The sequence below is a fragment of the Marmota monax genome, unplaced genomic scaffold, assembly GCF_021218885.2.
Source record: "Marmota monax isolate L192 unplaced genomic scaffold, Marmota_monax_Labrador192_F-V1.1 WCK01_AAM20220418_F8-fsc00087, whole genome shotgun sequence".
Lineage (NCBI taxonomy): Eukaryota > Metazoa > Chordata > Mammalia > Rodentia > Sciuridae > Marmota > Marmota monax.
Window position 1 is genome coordinate 7,746,663 of NW_026693476.1, and position 20,997 is coordinate 7,767,659.

At 36.7% G+C, this 20,997-nt stretch overlaps 1 protein-coding gene and 1 pseudogene across 1 annotated transcript; both read right to left on the reverse strand.

The window, feature by feature from the left end:
- Nucleotides 1-6,548: 6,548 nt before the first annotated feature.
- Atp5pb (ATP synthase peripheral stalk-membrane subunit b) lies at nucleotides 6,549-20,997 on the reverse strand. The gene is made up of 7 exons (XM_046458217.2): nucleotides 20,846-20,997; nucleotides 20,539-20,575; nucleotides 14,131-14,276; nucleotides 11,824-11,987; nucleotides 11,314-11,439; nucleotides 8,496-8,675; nucleotides 6,549-6,950 (listed from the first exon to the last, which is right to left on the reverse strand). The coding sequence occupies exons 1-7, from the start codon at nucleotides 20,883-20,885 to the stop codon at nucleotides 6,873-6,875; spliced, it is 771 nt and encodes a 256-aa protein (XP_046314173.1). The 5' UTR covers nucleotides 20,886-20,997; the 3' UTR covers nucleotides 6,549-6,872.
- On the reverse strand, nucleotides 12,689-12,764 carry LOC124102056 (small nucleolar RNA U3; annotated as a pseudogene).

Sequence of the window (20,997 nt, forward strand, 5' to 3'; positions counted from 1 at the left end):
TAAGGTGAGTTCATTTCTAATTGTTTATTGTTCACTTTAATCACCCTGCCAGATATTGCAGAGGTCACCACAGTAGGACATTATTATTGTCATCAAGGACCTAATGATCATATCTATTCCTACCAGGGAAATGAAGCTGATAAAGAAAAATGAAGAACAAATAGTGTTAAGTATGGCTGTGCAGATGTCAAATGTGTTCAGAGGGCTGAGATCCCTTTAGAGGGAAGGTGATTCATTTATGTATAAATATTTATAAAATATTATATTTATAAATATTCATAAAGTAGTATTAATTAGTACACACATCAGATAGACTTTATGGACCCTACAGTGGGCTATGTACTGAGAGCAAGGCAGAAAATTTCCTTACCTTGTCTCATTGTAAAGGGGCATAAGATATAGAAGAGTGACAAAGACAGAGAAGAGTGACACTTGGTTAAGGGACATGAAGGAAAGAGTGCTAGCCAGAGAGGGAGTGATGGGAAAATGTCTTTAGACAGGGTGGACCACTGGGGAAGGCTTCTTTAGTCGTGGGCCTTTCCACTGAGAATCGAGAATGCTGACATGAGAAGGGGTTAAATCAGGCAGCCCAGGGCAGAGGGCAGAGGGCACAGCCGATCCTGGAATAGAAGCAAGAAAAAGCTGCGCAGCTAGAGAAAGGAGGCAGTGCAGGTGGACCTTGAGCTGGGGTGGAGGCTGACGCACAGATGGGGTTTGGATTCAGGAAAGGGAATGTGGGAGGGATAGATGGCCCAGGACCAGGATGGTTTGCTGGGATTCAAGTGATGCACCTTTGGGATATCAGCATAATTCAAGAATGGGGCATTTGTAGAGGGTGGGAGGTGATAGATATATTAGAGGCTGATGGTGAGGTTCTTTAAATTCAAGCAAAATGTGTACAATTATGCATCATTTAACAAGGGGACTGCGTTCTGAGAAATATTTTGTTAGGGGGTTTCATTGTGTGGACATCATAGAGCATGCTTACACAAGCCTAGATGGTCCAGGCCAGTCACCCCTTGTGGCCCTTGACGCAATCAAGAGAGGTGATTAAACACAAGATGCATCCTATCATGATCTCTTTTGCTAAAGTGGCTGGGGGGGGTGTTAATGGTAGAGACCCCAGGGTCTTTATATAAGCTGTTCCCTCAAGTGATCTCTTATCCTTCAGATGTCAATTTAACTACAATTTGTTCCAGAAGGCCTTTTATGAGCTCCTGGATCAGACTAGTTCACTTATTATATGTGCCCCGTCACGTTTTAACATTAAGAACACTGATGTTGTTTAGTGTCGTGATCGCTAGACTGTAAGGTTTGTGGATATCATATTTTCTCATCCTAATTTCTAGCAGTGCCTGATCCACGAGGTGCTGTTTATAAATGACTAATGGATGAGCTTCCTGTTTTCCCAGTGGAAAACTTCATTCTTTGAAGATCCCTCCTTACTTTTCTCGTGTCAATGGAGGAAGTTTCCCTCTGTGGAATGCTGAATGTATTGGCCCACTTAGGGATTTTACTACCTCTATCTTCCTGTTTCTTTTCATTTTCTTTTTCCTTCTGTTGACTTTTCCTTCGCTCCAGCCTCCCTCATTTTAGAACATTCCCTTGAGTCAACCTTTTGCTCTCTCTGGTTACTAGAGGAGTAACTTTCTGGAAATTCTTCTCCATGAGTCTGTTTCCTCATTGTCCTCTGGTGCTGTAACCCCGGGGCAATCTTTCTTCTGTCTCTACCATTCAAACAAAACTACTCTGAGAAGGGCCATCAGAGACTCCTGAGCTATTATCTGTAATAGACACTTTCAGTCCTTTCCTTCATCTTCCTACAAAATTGGTTACTGTTGACTCTTCATAAGTGCAACTTCACACTCTCAATTTTATGATACTACACTCTTCTCATTTTTTCCCAATGACTGACCTTTCTTTCTTTTGCAGGATGCTTTACTCTGCCATCCCTCAAACACTGATGTTCTTTCATACTTTATACTTAGCTATATTTTTTCCCTGAAAGTTTCTCCTGTATTCTGAACCATAGTAAATAGTACTCCCTCCTCCCCCATTTTTAACTCTCTCTCGAGCAAGAGACTCAAATTGATGCTTCCCTTCTTCCATTTTCTCCTCAGGCAAGTCTTCAACTCTTGCCTTTAGTACTTCTCACCAATTCCTTCCTTTTCACCTGCCAAAGCCTTTGGTCAAGGTTTTCAATATCATTTAGCTAGAATGACTCAACCTGACTAGTCGTTCTCTCTCTCTCCAAACTGTCTTGTGTTTACTAGTGCTATTTCTTTTTCTTTGGGGTGGGGTGGGGTAGGGTGGAGGAAAGAACTGGGGATTTAACTCAGGGACAATTTACCACTGAGCTACATCCATAGCCCATTTTATTTTTTGAGATAGCATTTTACTAAGTTGGTTAGGACCTTGATAAGTTGCTGAGGCTAGTCTTGAACATGCAGTCCTCCTGTCTCAGCCTCCTGAGTTTGCTGGGATTACAGGTATGTGCCACCACATCCAGCTTACTAGTGATTTTTCTGAAAGGAAAATCTAGCTGTCATTCCTTCTCTGCTTAAAACTGGTGGTTGTCCCCTGGTGTCCTTAGAACAAAATATAAGTAGGCGCAACATTTAAAGACCTATGATTTGTATTTTATTCTTGATTTCTTTAGAGTTTTAAAAATATTACACTACATCTTCTCTACAATCACAAATACTGCCCTCTCTAAGATAGGCTAACTTCCTCTTCCAAATGTCAGCTCAAACACCATTTCCCCTCTGGCCTGTCATCTTTTTGCTCTGTCCATGTTTTGTTGAACATTTCCATTGTCTCTCTGTGACTGGAATTTTAAAATACTATTCATTCAAGTTAACATTTATTGATATGATACTTATTGTGATGGTTTATTATGTGTTAACTTGGTTAGATAGAACTATTTTCCATAATTCTCTTCCCTGACTGTTTTGGTTAGGGAAGACAAGACTTTTTTTAAAGAAAAATACTTTAATTTAAAATTCTGATTTATGCATAAAATTTTTATACCATGATTTTAGTACAAACTATAAAAATGTTGACACTGAAGTTTTCAACAGAAATCTATTCAAATACCTTAGAAAAATTACTTAAAGACACAACAGCAATAAAATTTATACATAAAGTATAAATTTTATACATAAATTTTATACAGTATAAAATTTATACATAAAGAAAAAACAATCACACATTTTACTGAAATTTTCAGTAAATTTTAGCCATTACTACTTATTGCGAAATTAAAAGTTCAAAAGTTGTATGTGAGTGGCTCTATAGGAATTACAATTTGTAATGAAAACACTAAGCCAAATCTCTCTGATCTAACCAGAATAATACAAATTTATAAAAAAAATTAGTTGAAATTTGTAACTTTAAGGAAGTTACCAAATGTGACTAGAATAGGTGTATCGTAACTTAGCACAAGACTCTTGAGCAAGATTCGGGGGTGGGGTGTGGTTGTGAAGTTCGTACATGTTGTGTTGGCTCAAAAGTGGTAGCTTGGCAACTTCCCATACTTAACCTGGATCATAACTTCAGTTTCCTCTAACTTTTGGAACAGGCGTTTGTGATGAAGGACAACTACATCACTAAAATCAGAGACAATAAAAACTGACATGGGCTTCAGTCTGGGCTGTGATCTTTCCTGATTCCTATCATTCCTACTGCCTTCCACTTTGCATCCATCTTTCCTTAATTGACTGCCAGATGGACTTCAGCATCAGAAACAAAGACAACAGTCTAAGTTAAGTAGCTCTCACGATAGTGTGAAAGTCAAATCCCTTAAACATATATTCTAGAAATTTGAACCTTGACCTGACTTATTAATACAAGGGAAATGACTAACTTGGTTAGACTGCTTAAAATGGTGCTTGTCCTCTTAAAGCACCCTGTGCTTAAATCTGTTATCATTGCGAATTCTTATTGTGTTCTCAGATTTTTAAAAAAATTTTTGAGGTAGTTGTTTTTGTCTCTGTATGACCAGGGCAGATTGTTGCTTAGCACAAATAACCTTTTTTTTTTTTTTTTTTTTTTTTGTATCAGGGATTGAATTTAGGGGCACTCAAGTACTGAGTCACATCCCCAGTCCTATTTTTTTAATGTAAATTTTTTTATTTATATATGACAGTAGAATGCATTACAATTCTTTTTTTTAAATTTATTTTTAAAAAGTTGTTGATGGACCTTCATTTTATTTATTTGTATGTGGTGTTGAGAATTGAACCCAGTGCCTCATGCATGCTAGGCAAGCGCTCTACCACTGAGCCACAACCCCAGCCCTACAAATCTTATTACATATATAAAGCACAATTTTTCATATCTCTGGTTGTATACATAGTATATTCACAACAATTCGTGTCTTCATACCTGTACTTTGGTTAGTAATGATCATTACTAACCATCATTAATTACCCCATGCCCCTCCCTTCCCCTCCAACCCCTCTGCCCTATCTAGAGTTCATCTATTCCTCCTATGCTCCCCGCTCCCTATCCCCCTATGAATTAGCCTCCTTATAGCAAAGAAAACATTCAGCATTTGTTTTTTTGGGGGATTGGCTAACTTCACTTAGCATTATCTTCTCTAACTTCATTACCTGCAAATGCCATGATTTTATTCTCTAATATTCCATTGTGTATATATGCCACATTTTTTAATCCATTCATCTACTGAAGGGCATCTAGGTTGGTTCCAGTTTAGCTATTATGAATTGTGCTGCTATAAACACTGATGTGGCTGCGTCCCTGTAGTATGCTGTTTTTAAGTTCTTTGGGTATAGACCTAGGAGAGGGACAGCTGGGCCAAATGGTGATTCCATTCCCAATTTTCCAAGAAATCTCCATACTGCTTTCCATATTGGCTGCACCAATTTGCAGTCCCACCAGTAGTGATGAGTGTACCTTTTTCCCCATATCCTTGCAAAACTTATAGCTGCCATTCTGACTGGAGTGAGATGAAATCTTGGAGTGGTTTTAATTTGCATTTCTCTAATTGCTAGTGATGATGAACATTTTTTTCATGTATTTGTTAATTGATTATACATCATCTTCTGAGAAGTCTCTTCAGGTCCTTGGCCCATTTATTATTTGTTTTTTTGGTGTTTAGCTTTTTGAGTTCTTTATATACCCTAGTGATTAGTGCTCTGATGTATGAGGGGTAAAGATTTGCTCCCAAGATGTAGGCTGTCTATTCACCTCAGATTCCAACCCCTTTTTTTTTGTATTTTATTTAGAGAAAGGGTCTCACTGAGTTGCTTAGCGCTTCACTTTTGTTGAGGCTGGCTTTGAACTTGTGATCCTCCTGGCTTAGCCTCCTGAGCCACTAGGATTACAGGTGTGCACCGCTGTGCCCAGCTATATAATGTTTTATAATTCTTTGTTAAATGAATAGTTTGGATTATTGTTAAATGAGAAGAAATTTAAGATTTATCTGCTGGATTTTTTTTTTCAATTTTTATTATGGTAAAATACACATAAAACTTAACCATTTTTAAGTGTACATTTGGTGGTGTTTTACCATATTCATAATGTGAAACCATCACTATTTTATTTTCATAACTCATTTTGTAAAACAAAAACTCTGCATGTACCCATTTAACTAACTCCCTATTCCTTGGCAATCACCATTGTATTTTGTCTATGATTTTGACTGGAAGTAACTCACACCAAGTAGAACCACAGACAGGGTCTGAGTTGTCATTTTTGTATTGGTGTATTTAACTTAGCATAATATCCTCAAGGTTGATCCAAGATGTATTAAGTGTCAGAATTTCCTTTTAAGGCCAAATATTCTATTGTATAGCTATACCACATCTGGCTTTCCATTTATCTGTTGATGGGCACTAAGGCAGCTTCTGTTTTAGATATTGTGAATAATGCTACTAAGAATTTTGAGATCCTTTATTGATTTATTTTTTTTGAAACTGGGTCTTGTTACGTTGCCTAGGTAGACCTCGAGCTTTTCAAGTGTTGCTCCTGCTTCAGTCTCCGAGAAGCTGGAAGGTATGTACTATCACATCGAGACGGCTGGATCATATAGTAATTCTATTTTTAATTTTTTGAGAAACTTACTTTTCTATAGTAGCCATTCCATTTCATATTTCTATCAATGGCACACAAAGGTTACAATTTCTTCATGTTCCTTCCGACACATTTGTGATTTTTCTTTTTATAAAAAAATGCTTGCTATTGAGAATAGGGTAAACTCCACTATTAGGAGTGGGGTTTCTTATTTTATTTTTGTAGTGCTGGAAATCATTAAGTGATTTCATGACAGTATACTGGGTCTATAATATTTTCTACAGGCATTCTACTGAAATTTTAATAAAGTTATTGATATGATTTGATTTATAATATTTCCTTTAGTTATTTTAAGTCTGGGTACTTAAAAGCTTTACATTTCTCATAACCTATCCATTAGCTAGAAATAGCTCACCAACAGTTTTCTAAGATATTAATCAATGACATCTTTAAGTTTTACTCATGATAAATGCTGAAATTATACCTCAGAGAATTACAAAACTTGAAAAATCTTGTTTTAATCATCAATTTATTATAAGATGATGGGATTAACTATAAATTCAAATTGTTACTTGGTAATTGTTCACCAGGCAATGTTTTAATAAAAGCATATTGCTTTTTCAAAAGTAATCAAAGAACAACTCAAAATGCAGGGTAATGATGAGAACTATCTGACTGGCCAACAGATTTAGCTTTCTCATTAAAAGAACTTTTCTTTTTTAGGAAAGGTAAACTGTAATTTCAGTAGACAGCAATAGAGAAAGATTTTGTCATGTAGACTAGTTTTCATTTATTCAGTCAATTGTGTGTAGCTGTCTCAACTGGGACAGATACATTTACATAACTGGCTGTGCTTGAGCCTTCTTTGCCAGCAGCTGGAGATCTGAAATGCACTTGGCAATTGTCTCCTTTTCCTGTGATAAAGAAAGAGAAATCTAGTTAGAACCTACATGGCAGAGTATAAAAATTATAATTCTAAAAAACACCTTTCCTATAAGACCAGAAACTCAAGATGATACTGGTTTAATATAGTTAAGACCACTAGAAAAATTTAGAAATAAAATTAGAATTTGAAGACAGATACTCCTATAGTCAACTGTCCCTAATGTTGGCTTGTAACTGATCCTTGAAAAAAACAACCCGATAAGCACTAGTAATACAAAAAATGCTAAGAATGAATGAAAATAATTATCAGTTTTCTGTTGAGAGCCACAGCCGAAGTGGCCCCAGCAAACTTCCAGCTGATTGGCTCACAGCAGCCCCAGCAAACTTCCAGCTGCCAGCTGATTTGCTCCTCTGAGTGATGCTCACTGGGCTGTTTCCCTGCCCTTTCAGACCACGGAGCTGCTCATTGGGGGCCTCTTTTGGCTCCGCCCATGCGACCCAGCCAATCGGCCTCAAGAGTGGGAGGAGTGGGGGTTGAGTGGCTCGCTGGAAGCGGGTGGTGGCAGTTGGGCTCTGAGGGAATTCCTGAAGAGCTAGTTTGGTGTGGTGTGTGCGTTCTAAAAATAAAGTTCATTTCTGCTTGACAAGTGGCTCCTGAATTGTGCCCAGCCAGACTGCAGTAGTTTTCTATTTTTTTTTTTTTTGTATTTTTCTTTTTTTTTAAAGGAGGGTACTGGGGACTTTATTTTTTGAGACAGGTCTCGCTAGCTCAGTTACTGAGGCTGGCCTTGAACTTGCAATCTTCCTGTGTCACTGGGATTATGGGTGCGTGCCACTGTGTCTGGCTATTTTTTCAAGTTCTTTTAATAAGCATGTATGTAACTTTTACGTAAAAACAATTTATTTAAAAATCAATAAATAAAAACAGCCCATCAAATTTTGATAGGCTTTGTTTTTGGATTGAATCTGGTACACCACACCACTGAGCTATATACCCAGTGCTTTTTTATTTTTCATTTTGAGACAGAGTTCACTAAGTTGATAAGGCTGGCCTTGAACTTGTGAAACTTGTGACTCAGCTTCCCAAGTCACTGAGATTATAGGAGTGTGACCTGAGCCAGATGATGGCATTGTTGTTCTGATTTTGTATAGGTTATGTAGGACATGACCAGAAATGCCTGGTCAATATTCAGTGCTATTATCTTGGAAAGAGGAAATCAAGTCCTAAGTAAATAAAGAACACAAACAGCAACAACAACCAACTAACCCCCTTCAAAAAGAAAAAAAAAAAAAAAAAAAAAAAAAGAAAGAAAGAAAGAAAGAAAAGAAAAAACAAATACGGTTTAAGCAATTAACAGAAAACATTTCTGTTCAATAGTAGAAAACATTTGTGTTCAAAATAGATGAATTAAGACTTAGCTAGAAAAATGGAAATGGAATGGAGATTGTGGAATTAGGAAATGGAAGGGGCTTATGTTACATTTTAAGACTCATTTTTAGCTATTTCTACCTTTAAAAAGCATTATCAGAAACTTGCTTTGAGAGATACTAGAAAAAGCTACAAAATCACATACCTGCTGTGCAGAGATGCTCTGTACCACGTGCTTCTCTACCCAGTTTATCATGTGCTCCTGTTCCTTTCGATGCATCATATTCTGCACAGAGATATGATAATCCAGGCGATTCTTTACCTCCTTGTATACTTTATGTAGCCGTTCCCGGTAAGTAACCTCCAAGGCCATAGCAATGTTATTCTGGAGAAAAATTAAGAAATGATGAATAATGTTTGCATGTTTAAAGTAATACTTCTGCTCTGAGGATACAGTTAGAATGTCTCTCTCCTGTTATTTTAATATAACATATAGTAAAAATAATTATAACAGCATGTGGTAAAAATGTATTTATAAGTATAGGCGGTTAAGGAAAAAGTCTTCCCCAGCTCCCCCACAGGCTACCATTTTCCTTTATTTCTTGTATTCTTTCCCAGAAATATTTACTAAACTGGTATATGTACTTCACTTTTATTAGCTATGAAATGCAAGCCCACTTTAATTTTAAGTTAATTGGATTTTACCATATTGGTGTTCTATGACTCATGTAACCAAGTTCTATTAATAAATTAGGTCTTTTAATTTTTTCTCAACAAATAATGCAGCAAAGATTGTACATTTGTCTTTTTACTTATGTGCAAATATTCGATTAGTCAAATAATAGCTAATCGTTTTTGAGTACGTGCCATGTTCTAAACACTCTTGTGTGTCAATTCAATTAAATCTTTTTGTTTTGTTTTGTTTTTCGGCGGACACAACATCTTTATTTGTATGTGGTGCTGAGGATCGAACCCGGGCCACACGCATACCAGGTGAGCGCGCTACCGCTTGAGCCACATCCCCAGCCCCTCAATTAAATCTTAAACCACTTATGGGATAGTTACTGTCATATCTATTTTAGAGAGAAAACTGAGGCAAAAAGTTGAGGAGTTTGCCCAAGGTTACAGAGCTAATAAATTGTGAAGCCAAGATCCGAATACAGGCAGTCAGGCTACAAAGTCTATCCTCTGGCCACTCTCTTCCTTACTTCCTTTTATTCTTCCCGTCACTCATCCTGCCTTAGCTGCACTGACCTCCTGACCTTTTCCAGGACTATACCAAGAAAACTTCCAGGGTTTAGGGCCCTTGCACTTATTTTTTCCTTCTTTCTGAAATATTATTTCCTCAGAAATTCACATAGCTTGTACCACCATTTCTTTCTGCTCAAATAGAGGCCTTTCCTGACCACCCTACAAAATAGTAACTCCCTCATCCTATAATCTCTTTTGCTTTAACACTGATTTAACAACACTAATTTACTGTCCTTCCTGGTGCTTACTACCCATTGACATTTACATCTACTCAACTATTTCTGTTCTTCCCCGATTGGCTAGAAAATAAACTGTATAAAGTAGAAATTTTGTTTCTTTCTCCAATATATTTTCTATACCCTGCCTTAACCACCACAGTATTCACATAGGAAGAACTCAACAAATATATATTAAATGACTGTCATATGACTTATGAAAAAGCTACAAGTTCTGACTTGGTTTTTAAAAAAGGGTACAATCTACATATCCGTGTGTGTGTGCTGAAGCAGTACTATACATGAGACAAGAAGCATTCTCTAATTTTAACCTCAATATATATAGAAAGAGGCTTTAATATTTTCTAAGATTTTAAGACATTTATGTGCTTTAGGGACCCTATTTAAAAGAATACAGATTCTTAGCCCCTAACAGAGGTTTTGATTTCATAAGTCTTGGAATTGGCCCAAAGACTTACACCAACTCTGATGCAAAGGGTACTGAAACCAGACCAAAAAATTATTGACTTTTGGGCTGGGGTTGTGGCTCAGAGGTAGAGCACTCGCCTAGAACATGTGAGGCCCTGGGTTCGATCCTCAGCACCACATAAAAATAAATAAATAAAATAAAGATATTGTGGGCTGGGGATGTGGCTCAAGCGGTAGCGCGCTTGCCTGGCATGCGTGCGGCCCGGGTTTGATACTCAGCACCACATACAAAGATGTTGTGTCTGCCAAAAACTAAAAAATAAATATTAAAATTCTCTCTCTCTCAAAAAAAAAAAAAAAAAAAAAAAAAAGTACTAATACTACCTGAATTTTCTTTGTGAATTTGAATGTAAGGTATCAGGTTTTCTTAGAGCACATATGTAAGATTTTCTTATATCAAGTTTGTATGAAATACTTGGCCTTTCTTAGTGTATGCATTTTTTAACTAGCTGTAACTTCATGACTATTTTCCTTTTGTGTGGAACCTTTTGGTTCTTTTAGAACTTCTACTGTTTCTAACTTTAGAATAACTATTTAAATTATTTTTATAATAGTTTAAAATTATTTTTTGATGACAATCCTTAAATGTCTAAATGGCTGTAATTGCCAACTTCTATCCCAATCTTCTCTTTTCTAAATAAAATACGCCCAATATAGTTATTAAATTATTCCTCATTAAGAGATTGTGATTTTTCTTTTCTTTTGCGGTGTTGGGGATCAAATCTATGGCCTTAACGCATGTTAAGCAAGTGTCCCACCAATGAACAGTATCCCTAGCCCTGCGTTTCCTTGTTTTTTTTTTTTTGGTACTGGGGATTGAACTCAGGGGCACCACAAGACCACTGAGCCACATCCCCAGCCCTTTTTTGTATTTTATTTGGAGACAGGGTCTCAAATTGCTTAGCACCTCACTAAGTTGCTGAGGCTGGCTTTGAACTCGCAACCCTCCTGCCTCAGCCTCTGGAGCCATTCAATTACAGGTGTGCGCCACCGTGCCTGGTAGCTCGTTTTTTTTTTAACGCATACAAATGAATAATTTCATTTTCCTTAGAAACTAGTGAAACCTACCCTCTGGACATCAAAAAGATAGTGGCGCTTCTGAACCAGTGCCTGCTGTGACTTCTCCAATTCAATTGCATCCTGGATTTGTTTGATGGAAGCCTGCTTCACCTCTTCTAGTTGTGCAATTTTTTGCTGTAATTATGATATTAACAAAAAAGATCAGTGAAAGCACCAAGGCTTACAAAACTAGATTCATTTTATGCTTCCCCAAAGTTATACCCCTCATATGTGAAAAAACATATGAAAAAATCCACAAAGAAACAAATGGGAATACATAAATTGTTAAAAAGAAGTGTCCTAACGTAAGAGTTACATAGTATCTTGTTGAATGAACAAAACTATGGAAAATTTGGAGAGTTTAGTAGGTTTAAAAAAAATTATCTCAGATTGATAACTAATACTAACACAGATTTTTTTCTATATGTTCTTCCTCTCCATTCATATAAAAAATATCATTAGAAGGCCTTGATGTTTCTGCTATAGACTAAAATGGGAAATAAAGTTTATGATTCTTACCTCATTGAGATTATCAATAAATTCCCCAATAGAGGCACCATATTTTTTAATTACATAGACGAGTAACCCCACTATTGATATGGTAGAGAAGGTCTCTGGGGTAATCACATATATTTCTTTGGATAGAAAATACAAGATAAGCCCAGTTCCAAGCATGTAGGGTCCTAAAAGAAGAAAGAGTTATATTTAAGTATGTTAAATATTTAAATATAAATATAAATAAAGCAGGGTATAAAGATACTTCTACATTTAATTATTTGAAAGCAAAATTTAGTAATGATTTAAAATAATCACATTCAAAAACAAAACACCAGAATTGAATGGATGAAAGGACTGATGAAAGTGAGAAATAAAGTATATGAAGCACTTAGCAGAATAACTTAACAAACAGGAACTATTTCTACAAAGATGTCAGGATACTTTCTTGAAGTCATATGTCCAGTAAATTGTATTATTTATTGAATGGGAACATTGAACAGGACAAAGTTTATCTACTCCTTTCCTATATTTTACTAAATTGCAATCTGACATAGGAAACAAGCAAGAAACAACTAAAATGAAGTCATATGTACATAAAAGGAAGACTATCAGAATTCTGCTCAACTTCTACAACATCTAATAATAAAGTTTCAAATATAGTTATCTTTAAAACAAAAAACCAGACCAGCTTATGAGTTCTGAAAAGACACAAACATTTCTTTAGGCTTTTTTTCTGTGCCTCAGAAGATGTCAAGCTAGGACAAGAAGGCTTTAGAGTAGCATTTTACAGTGTTTCTGGGCAGCACTAGTAATAACAATGTTAGGATATATAATAGGAGTAAAAGAGTTACAGTCTCAAATACATTTTACCAATTTCTCATACAAAGTTCCAAGTTTCTTAAAAAAAAAAAAAATCCCCTTTAGTAACATACTATAGAAATGATCCCTGAAAGTATAGTCTTAAAAAATCCCCTTTAGTACATAAGTTTAAATGTAAATTTGCAAGAAAGGCCTATCATATATAACATTTTAATCATCTAACACTAGGGTTAAAAAACACCTTTGATTTCTAATGCTCTGGTCACAACAGTACTTACTTACAGCAAGAAAGGCAGTGCATGTAACAGAAAGAATCCTAAACTTAATCAGACACAATAAGAAAGGCAGTATAGAAAGAAGGCTGGGCTGGGGATGTGGCTCAAGTGGTAACGTGCTCGCCTGGCATGCGTAGGGCGCTGGGTTCGATCCTCAGCACCACATAAAAAAATAAAGATGTTGTGTCCACCAAAAACTAAAAAATAAATATCAAAAAATTAAAAAAAAAAAAAGAAAAGAAAGAAAGAAGGCTGACTTAATCAGGGAACCCAGGTTCAAGAAAACAGCCTCAGCAAATTATTTTTCTAGTTCTTCTAGGTAATAAAAATGTCTTCATAGAAATCCTGTAAATCCTCAAGAAATCTTGAAAGAATTTAGTACTGTTATGTGAAGTCATATTCACTATAAAGATATAAGGTTTTGAAAGTTTCTGCTTTTTTATAAGAACTGAAAATGATGGTACAATTTGTTTTTGTATGCACACAACATTTAGTAGTCTCTTCTGCTTTATTTGATTATATTTTTATCCATAGCTCTTTTTATTATCTGACAGTGTGCCTAGAATAGTGCTTAGCATTGAACTGGCATTCAAAAAATTTGGTATATCACAACAAATGGAAATAATGTTATAAAATTAAGTTAAAAATACCAAATAAATTCATTCCAAAGATAAGTCAGAGCACCTAAATGTCATACTAAATCACCTTCAAAATTTCTTTTTCAAAAACAACTGACCAGAATGGAAGCAGGGTATATCGAAATAGAACAGGTCAGAAATGATGGCAGAGGGGAAGAGGGAGAGAAAAATGGTTTGGAGATGGACATATTTTGGAATTATAGTAGTTATGACTTCCTGAGAATTGTTTTGTTGGAATTGAGTAAAGAACAGTATAGAGGATGATTTTTTAAGTGGATAGTGCAACATCCAATAAGAGATAACCCCAGAAGAAATGAACTTAGAAGGCAGGATCTGGAAGCATGAAGAGAGTTCTGATTAAGTTGTGAGTATCTAAGCTCCAGGAAACAGCCAAATATGCAAATGTCAGGATGACCAGGGTAAAAAGCAGTTTGGATGGTATTCCACTTAGTAGAGGACTAAGGATAAAGTCTCATTCAAAACCTGCTTTCCTATTGACTAATAATACAAAACCAAAACTAAACAAAAAAAACCCAACTGACCAGATTTTAGTGCTACCATCCAAATATACTATTAAACACTGGACATATGCTCACCTGTTACACCAGTTTTAGGATAAAGAAACTGGAAGAATTCCTCAGGGATCAGCCCAAGACGAACTTTTCCTCCATATTCAGGAAGAGGTGGTAGAGGAGCAAGACATGGCTGCCCAGTATGAAAGATCCTTGTTGCCTGCAATACCCTATGGGTAATAATTGTACAAATTTTAAACCTCTTCTTCCAAGAAAATACAATGTATGAACAATCAGCAGAAACAATGAGTGGGATTGAAGACTGAGGCAATTTCTCATTATCATAATGGGAAAAGAATGGACTAAAAATAAAAGGGTTAGGTGTGACAAGGACAATGACTTACACTCTGAAACTAGCACCCAATACTGGAATCCCTTCTATAAGCCTCATAGATCACCCGTCTAGCACTTTGTCTATTATTAAGCAGTAAAATACATAAGAAAATGGATTCTGTAGGTAAGCTCTCTAGGTTAAGATCCTAGACCTGCTACTTGACTTTTAGCAAGTAATTTTAAGCTTTCTTTTTAAAAAAATTTTTTTAAATTTGTCTTAGTTATACATGACAGTAAAATGCATTTATGCACTTTGATATATCATACATAGATAGGATATAATTTCTCATTTTTCTGTACATGCTGCAGAATCATATTGGTCATGTAGTCACATATATACATACAGTAATAATGTCTATTTCATTCTACCATCTTTCCTATCCTCACATCCCCTCCTCCTAATCTAAGGTAACACTATTCTTCCCTAGTGCCCCCACCCCCCACACCTTACTGTGAATTAGCATCTGCATATTAGAGAAAACATTTGGCCTTTGGTTTTGGGGGGATCGGCTTATTTTGCTTAGCATGATAGTCTCCAACTCCAACCATTTACTGGAAAATGCCATAATTTTATTCTGCTTTAAAGCTGAGTAAAATTCCACTGAGCATATATACCACATTTTCTTTATCCATTCATCTATTGAAGGACACCTAGGGTTGGTTTTATAGTTTAGCTATTGTGAATTGAGCTGCTATAAACACTGATGTGGCTGCATCACTATAATATGCTGATGTGAGTTCTTTGGGTATAAACCAAGGAGAGGGATAGCTGGGTCAAATGGTGGCTCCATTTCCAATTTTCTGAGGAATCTCCATATTGCTTTCCATAGTGGTTGCACCAATTTGCAGTACCACCAGTAATGTATGAATATACCTTTTTTTTTTTTTTAACCACATCCTTGCTAACATTTATTGTTGCTGTATTCTTGATGATTGCCATTCTGACTGGAGTGAGATGAAAATTTAGAGTAGTTTTGATTTGCATTTCTCTAATTGCTAGAGATGATGAACACTTTCATATGTTTGTTGATCAATTATACTTCTGTGAAGTGTCTGTTCAGTTCCTCAGCCCATTTATTGATTGGGTTATTTGTGGGTTTTTTTTTTTTTTTTTTTGGTGTTAAGTTTTTTGAGACCTTTATATATGCTAGAGATTAATGCTTTATCAGAAGTGCATGTGAGAAAGATTTTCTCCCATCTGTAGGCTCTCTCCTCACATTAATTGTTTACTCCTCAAAGTATTCCATGAAATAGAAAAGGAGGGAACCCTTCCAAATTCATTCTCTGAGGCTAATATCACCCTGATACCAAAACCAGACAAAGACACATCAAAGAAAGAAAACCTCAGATCAATATACCTGATGAAATTCTGGCAAATTGCACACAAAAACACAATAAAAAGATAGTGCACCATAATCAAGTGGTATTCATTGTAGGGATGCAGGGTTGTTTCAACATACAGAAATCAATAAACATAATTCTTCGTATTAATAGACTTAAAATACAAGGATCATGATTATCTCAATAGATGCAGAAAAAGTATATGACAAAATACAGCACACCTTCATGTTCAAAACACTAGAAAAACTAGGGACAGTAAGAATATACCTCAACATTGTAAAAACTATATATGCTAAACCAAAGGCCAGCATCATTCTAAATGGAGAAAAATTGAAAGCATTCCTGCTAAAAATTGGAACAAGACAAGGATGTATTCTTTCACCACTTCTATTGAACATCATTTTTGAAACTTTAGCTAGAGCAAATAGACAAAAGGAAGAAATTAAAGAACTCCAACTACAACTGTTTACTGATGACATGATTCTACATCTAGAAAATCCAAAAATTCCACCAGAAAACTTCTGGAACTAGTAAGTGAATTCAGCAAAGTAGCAGGACAAAAATCAACACCCATAAATCAAACACATACCTATTCATCAGCTATGAATTCACTGAAAGAGAAATTAGGAAAATTACTTCATTCACAATAGCCTTAAAAACAAAACAAAACAAAAACCTGGGAATCAATCTAACAAAAGAGGTGAAAGACCTCTACAATGAAAACTACAGACACTAAAGAAAGAAACTGAAGAAAGCCTCAGAAGATGGAAAGATCTCCCATGCTCCTGGATACGCAAAATTAATATTGTCAAGTAGCTATACTAATAAAATCGTTATACAGATTTAATGCAATTTCTATTAAAATCCCAATGACACTCTTCACAGAAATAGCAAAAGCAATCATGAAATTTATTTGGAAAAATAAGAGACCCAGAATAGCTAAAGCAATCCTTAGCAAGAAAAGTGAAGCAGGAAGCATCACAATAACAGACCTTAAACAATACTATAGAGCTATAGTAACAAAAACAGCATGGTATCGGCACCAAAAATATACTTGTAGACCAATGATACAGAATAGAGGACAGAGACAAACCCACATAAATATGGTTATCTCATATGACAAGGGCTCAAAAACATTTATTGGCGAAGACAGCCGTATTCAACAAATGGTGCTGGCAAAACTAGAAATCCGTATGTAGCAAAATAAAATTAAACCTCTATCTCATCCTGCACAAAAATCAACTCCAAATGGATCAAAGACTTAGGCACTAAAACAGAGACCCTGTGCCTAATAGAAGAAAAATTAGGCTCAAATCTTCACCACATTGGCCTAGGATCCGACTTCGTTAACTTTAAGCTTTTATAATCTCAGATTTCTCTTATGTAAGCTGCAAAAAACAAAAAAACAAAAACCAAACAAACAAACAAAAAACCAAAACCCATTGTTTTGAGGAATGAGTTAATATATAATGTGCTTAGATTGATGCTTAGCCAATAGTAATGTTCTATTTAAATAGATAGCTATTCCATGCCTGCTGTGTTGTAAGTTCCTGAACTTTGAACTTTTTGAATATTCCTTTTGTTGGGCTGTGAATCAGGAAACAATGTGTGAACTATGTAAAACAGAACTTTCAATATTGGGCTCTAATTATGTTCATCTTTAAATTCAGTTACATCCTTGGAACGTCTATGTAAGATAATACTCATATATCTGGGTTAAATATCTCAGTTCCATCACAATCCTGACTACTTACCACAAAAAGGAATCTACTTTTTTTTTTTAAATGAGGTATACAGAACTGAACACAATTGTTAGTATAATTGCAGCCATCTTCCTTCTTCCCACCCCCACTTTATGAATACTATTCTTATTCCCAAGAAATATAAAGTAGCCCAAGATAAAACCTACTGGCCTGGAGACATGCTGGTCTCTCCCTGTTCTCTTAGTGAGAGATAGGAGACAACTTACTGGCCCCTGAGATGGGGATGTACTGCTTTCCCTGTTCTCTCCTTGATAAGATAAAGAGACATGCCAGTTTCCCTGTTCCCCCTTTGAGACAGGAAAAGTGCCTGTCTCTGTTCCCAAGAAACAAACTTGCCTTCCACAAGATCAGGAGATGCTTACTATGTCAGTCAAGACTAAACCTGCCTCTGGCACGTGGCCATGATTCTAGCCTATAAAAGTAACATTCAAGGGGGTGTTGCCACTGCTCTCTCTCGCTTGCTGCTGCTGTCCCTCTTTATGTGCAGAGCTGCCTTGTCAGGCTCCTGACAATAAATCCACTTCTTATCCCAGGTGTGTGTGATCAGTCCTACCCCACTTTTCTTCCAACAATATTCTAAATATAGCCAGTACTGGGCTTGAACCATTAATCAATAGATTTGTAAACTATTCTTATGTCCCGTGGAGAGCAAAACTTCCCCACATTTAAAACCACTGACATAAATTATAGCACTGGAGAAATTGCTTTAGGTCACACAAATCCTCTCCCCAATTGCCTGCATTAGTTGAAGGTTGTATCATCTCTTTCTCAATTTATTGTAAGAATTCAAAATCTGATCTCTCTGCTTCTTGTTAAATATTCCTTAAATCTATCCCCTTTATATTATCTGCCAATGTTTCTAAAATGCAAATTTGACTTGAAAACTCTTCAATGGGCTCTCTTCTACCTACAGAAAATAAACTAAATATAGCATACATGACACAGTACCTGTCAAGTTTTAAACCTCATTTTCCTACCACCATCCGTATGGAAATACTTAACATTTGCCTTATGCTGCTCCTTCTGCCTGGTATGCCTTTTCTTTAATGATGATTGCCAAAATCAACCAGTCTTCAGAACATCTCAAGCATATACTTTATAAAGGCATCCCCACACCTCGGCTAACATTTATTCACTTAATCAACAAAACACTGACTTTCTACTTATGCCAGGCACTAGGAACACAGCAATGAACAGACTTAAGTCCTAGTCTTCAACATTCTCATGGGGATGTGAGAAGTATGTGCATGTCCATATACAATTTTAGACAGCTATCAGTGCTGTGAAGAAAATGGAAAATGGAAGGTTAGGACATAGGAAGCAAGGGAGGAGAAAGACTTTATGGTAGGAGGTCAGATGACATTTGACAAACTGGGGAAAAGAGAGAACAACGGGCACAAAGACCTTAAGGTGAGGATGAGCTTGGTAGTTCAGAGAAACAGCAAGGCCTGTATAACTTAAAAATGAGCTTAAAAAAAAAAAGTAATAAGATGAAATCAAGAGGTAGGATGGTTCTGATTCATGTTGGGGTTTCTGGGTTATGCTTAGTTTGCATTTTATTTCAAGTGGAATAGGAGCTCTGAAGGTTTCAGATGGAGTCTGACATAATCCCTCTAGTTAATGTAAAAATGGGTTCTACTGGGACAAGAACAGAGACACAAAGTCAGGTGTGGTGGTGCACACCTGTAATTCAGAGACCTGGGAGGCTGAGACAGAAAGATCACAAGTTCCAGGCCAGCCTCAGCAACTTGGTGAGAACCTGTCTCAAAGTAAAAAAAAAAAAAAAAAAAAAAAGGGGGCTGAGGATGTAGTTCAGTGGTAAAGCAGCCCTGGGTTCAATCCCCAGTACAAAAAAAAAAAAAAGCTATTGAAAACAGGCTAGGTGAAAATTATGATGGTTCACACTTCAGTACTAGTGGTAATGGAAGAAGTTGTCAGTATCAAAACATAATCTGAAGGAAGAGGCTTGCTGATGTGCTGGAGATGGAGTGTTGAAAGAAAATGAAGGATGTTCTTTATATCTTTTATACACAGTTATTTAACCTATTACCTATATCGCAATAATTTTAATATGTTCTTTTTCTCTGATAAATTAGAAGTAGCATATTATAGCTAAAAGGTAGTTATCAAATTTTGCAAGCTTTAGGATTAAGTCTGGGAGTTAAAAAAGAAATCTCAAAGAAAACTGACATTTTTCTGGTGGTGCTGGGGATGGAACTTAGGGCTTCATATGGTATGCAAGGGCTCTCCTACTGAGCTGCATCCCCAGTTCCAAACTGACATGTTTGAGGAAATAATTTTAATAGTATGCTTGGCACATAGTATGTGCTTAGTAAATATTAGCAGGTGTTTTTAGTTTCACAGGAATCAAGTCTCCTAATCCTCATAAACCACAATGTACTATTATATCTTATTACAGGTGTGCAAAATAAGATCTCACAATTACTAAGTGGTGAGCCAAGTATAACCTTTTCTACCTTAGGAACCCTCATTCTAAAACAGTACTCAATAGCTGCCTCTATGCCTAGATTGCCGGAGAGTTCAGCCTTACACGTTACTGCACTTATGGTTATGGAGTGGAAACATTTACTGAATCAATTAATGATTTCTCTGATTCTTAGGATCCAGCAGTAAAAGCAGGAATTGCGGGGGGAGGGGGCACTGAAAGCAACACGATTCACTTTATTATTTTACAAAATTTGGCTTGGGTACGCTCTATTTAGGCTGTGTCAGCTATGTGTAGCTGAAGGTCACAGGGAGAGGGGCGGGGCATAGAAGACATCAAACAGTTTCTGGTCTAGTAAGATACTTATTCTCTTAAAGTCTTTGTCATTAGGTGATATGATAACGTTCCTGGCAGTTACAGGAACATGTTTGAAGTGTCTCAAAATTATGCAAAAAGGTAACATCTGACCTAAAGCTAAGAGGAAGAAACAGAGAATGGAATGAGGTGGTAAACAAGGGCAAAAGAGAGAACTACACTCCTCATACTTACCCTGGTCCTAGGACTGCTGCATTCTTGAGACAGGGGGCTGCAGATACAGAAGATGCAGGTAAGCAAAGTCAATATGAAATTTAGTTTGCCCCGTGCTCAGTCTCCGAGCAGCCGGAACACTACAAGCCATGCACCATTTTCCAGTGCCCCGAGAGACCCTGTACCCTCTTCCCAGTGCAGCGATCACTCCCCACTCAGGCCCAAATGTCGCTCCGCTTTTCTCACCCACTTTTCCCCTCCCTGTGACCTCTAGACACTCTTCTTTCCAATTACCCCGCTAGCCCAGACCCGGGTCTACACCTCTCACCTGCTTTGGCGGCGGCAGAAAATACCACCCGGGAGAGCATGGTCACCAAAAGTCCCCGCACCAGGCTTCGTGTCCCTGTGACCCCAAGAAGAGACTGTCAGGGGCAGGAGGAAGATGGCCGCTTACAAGTCTCGCGAGAAGAGAATATCGCG

What these genes read in the sequence shown, in the direction of transcription:
- Atp5pb (XM_046458217.2), bottom strand. Translation starts at nt 20,885, where the DNA reads ATGCTCTCCCGGGTGGTATTTTCTGCCGCCGCCAAAGCAG. An exon ending in TCCTAAAACTGGTGTAACAG is followed by an intron (nt 11,988 to 14,130) that starts GTGAGCATATGT and finishes TTCTTCTTTTAG; the next exon opens with GACCCTACATGCTTGGAACT. An exon ending in TTATTGATAATCTCAATGAG is followed by an intron (nt 11,440 to 11,823) that starts GTAAGAATCATA and finishes TCATAATTACAG; the next exon opens with CAAAAAATTGCACAACTAGA.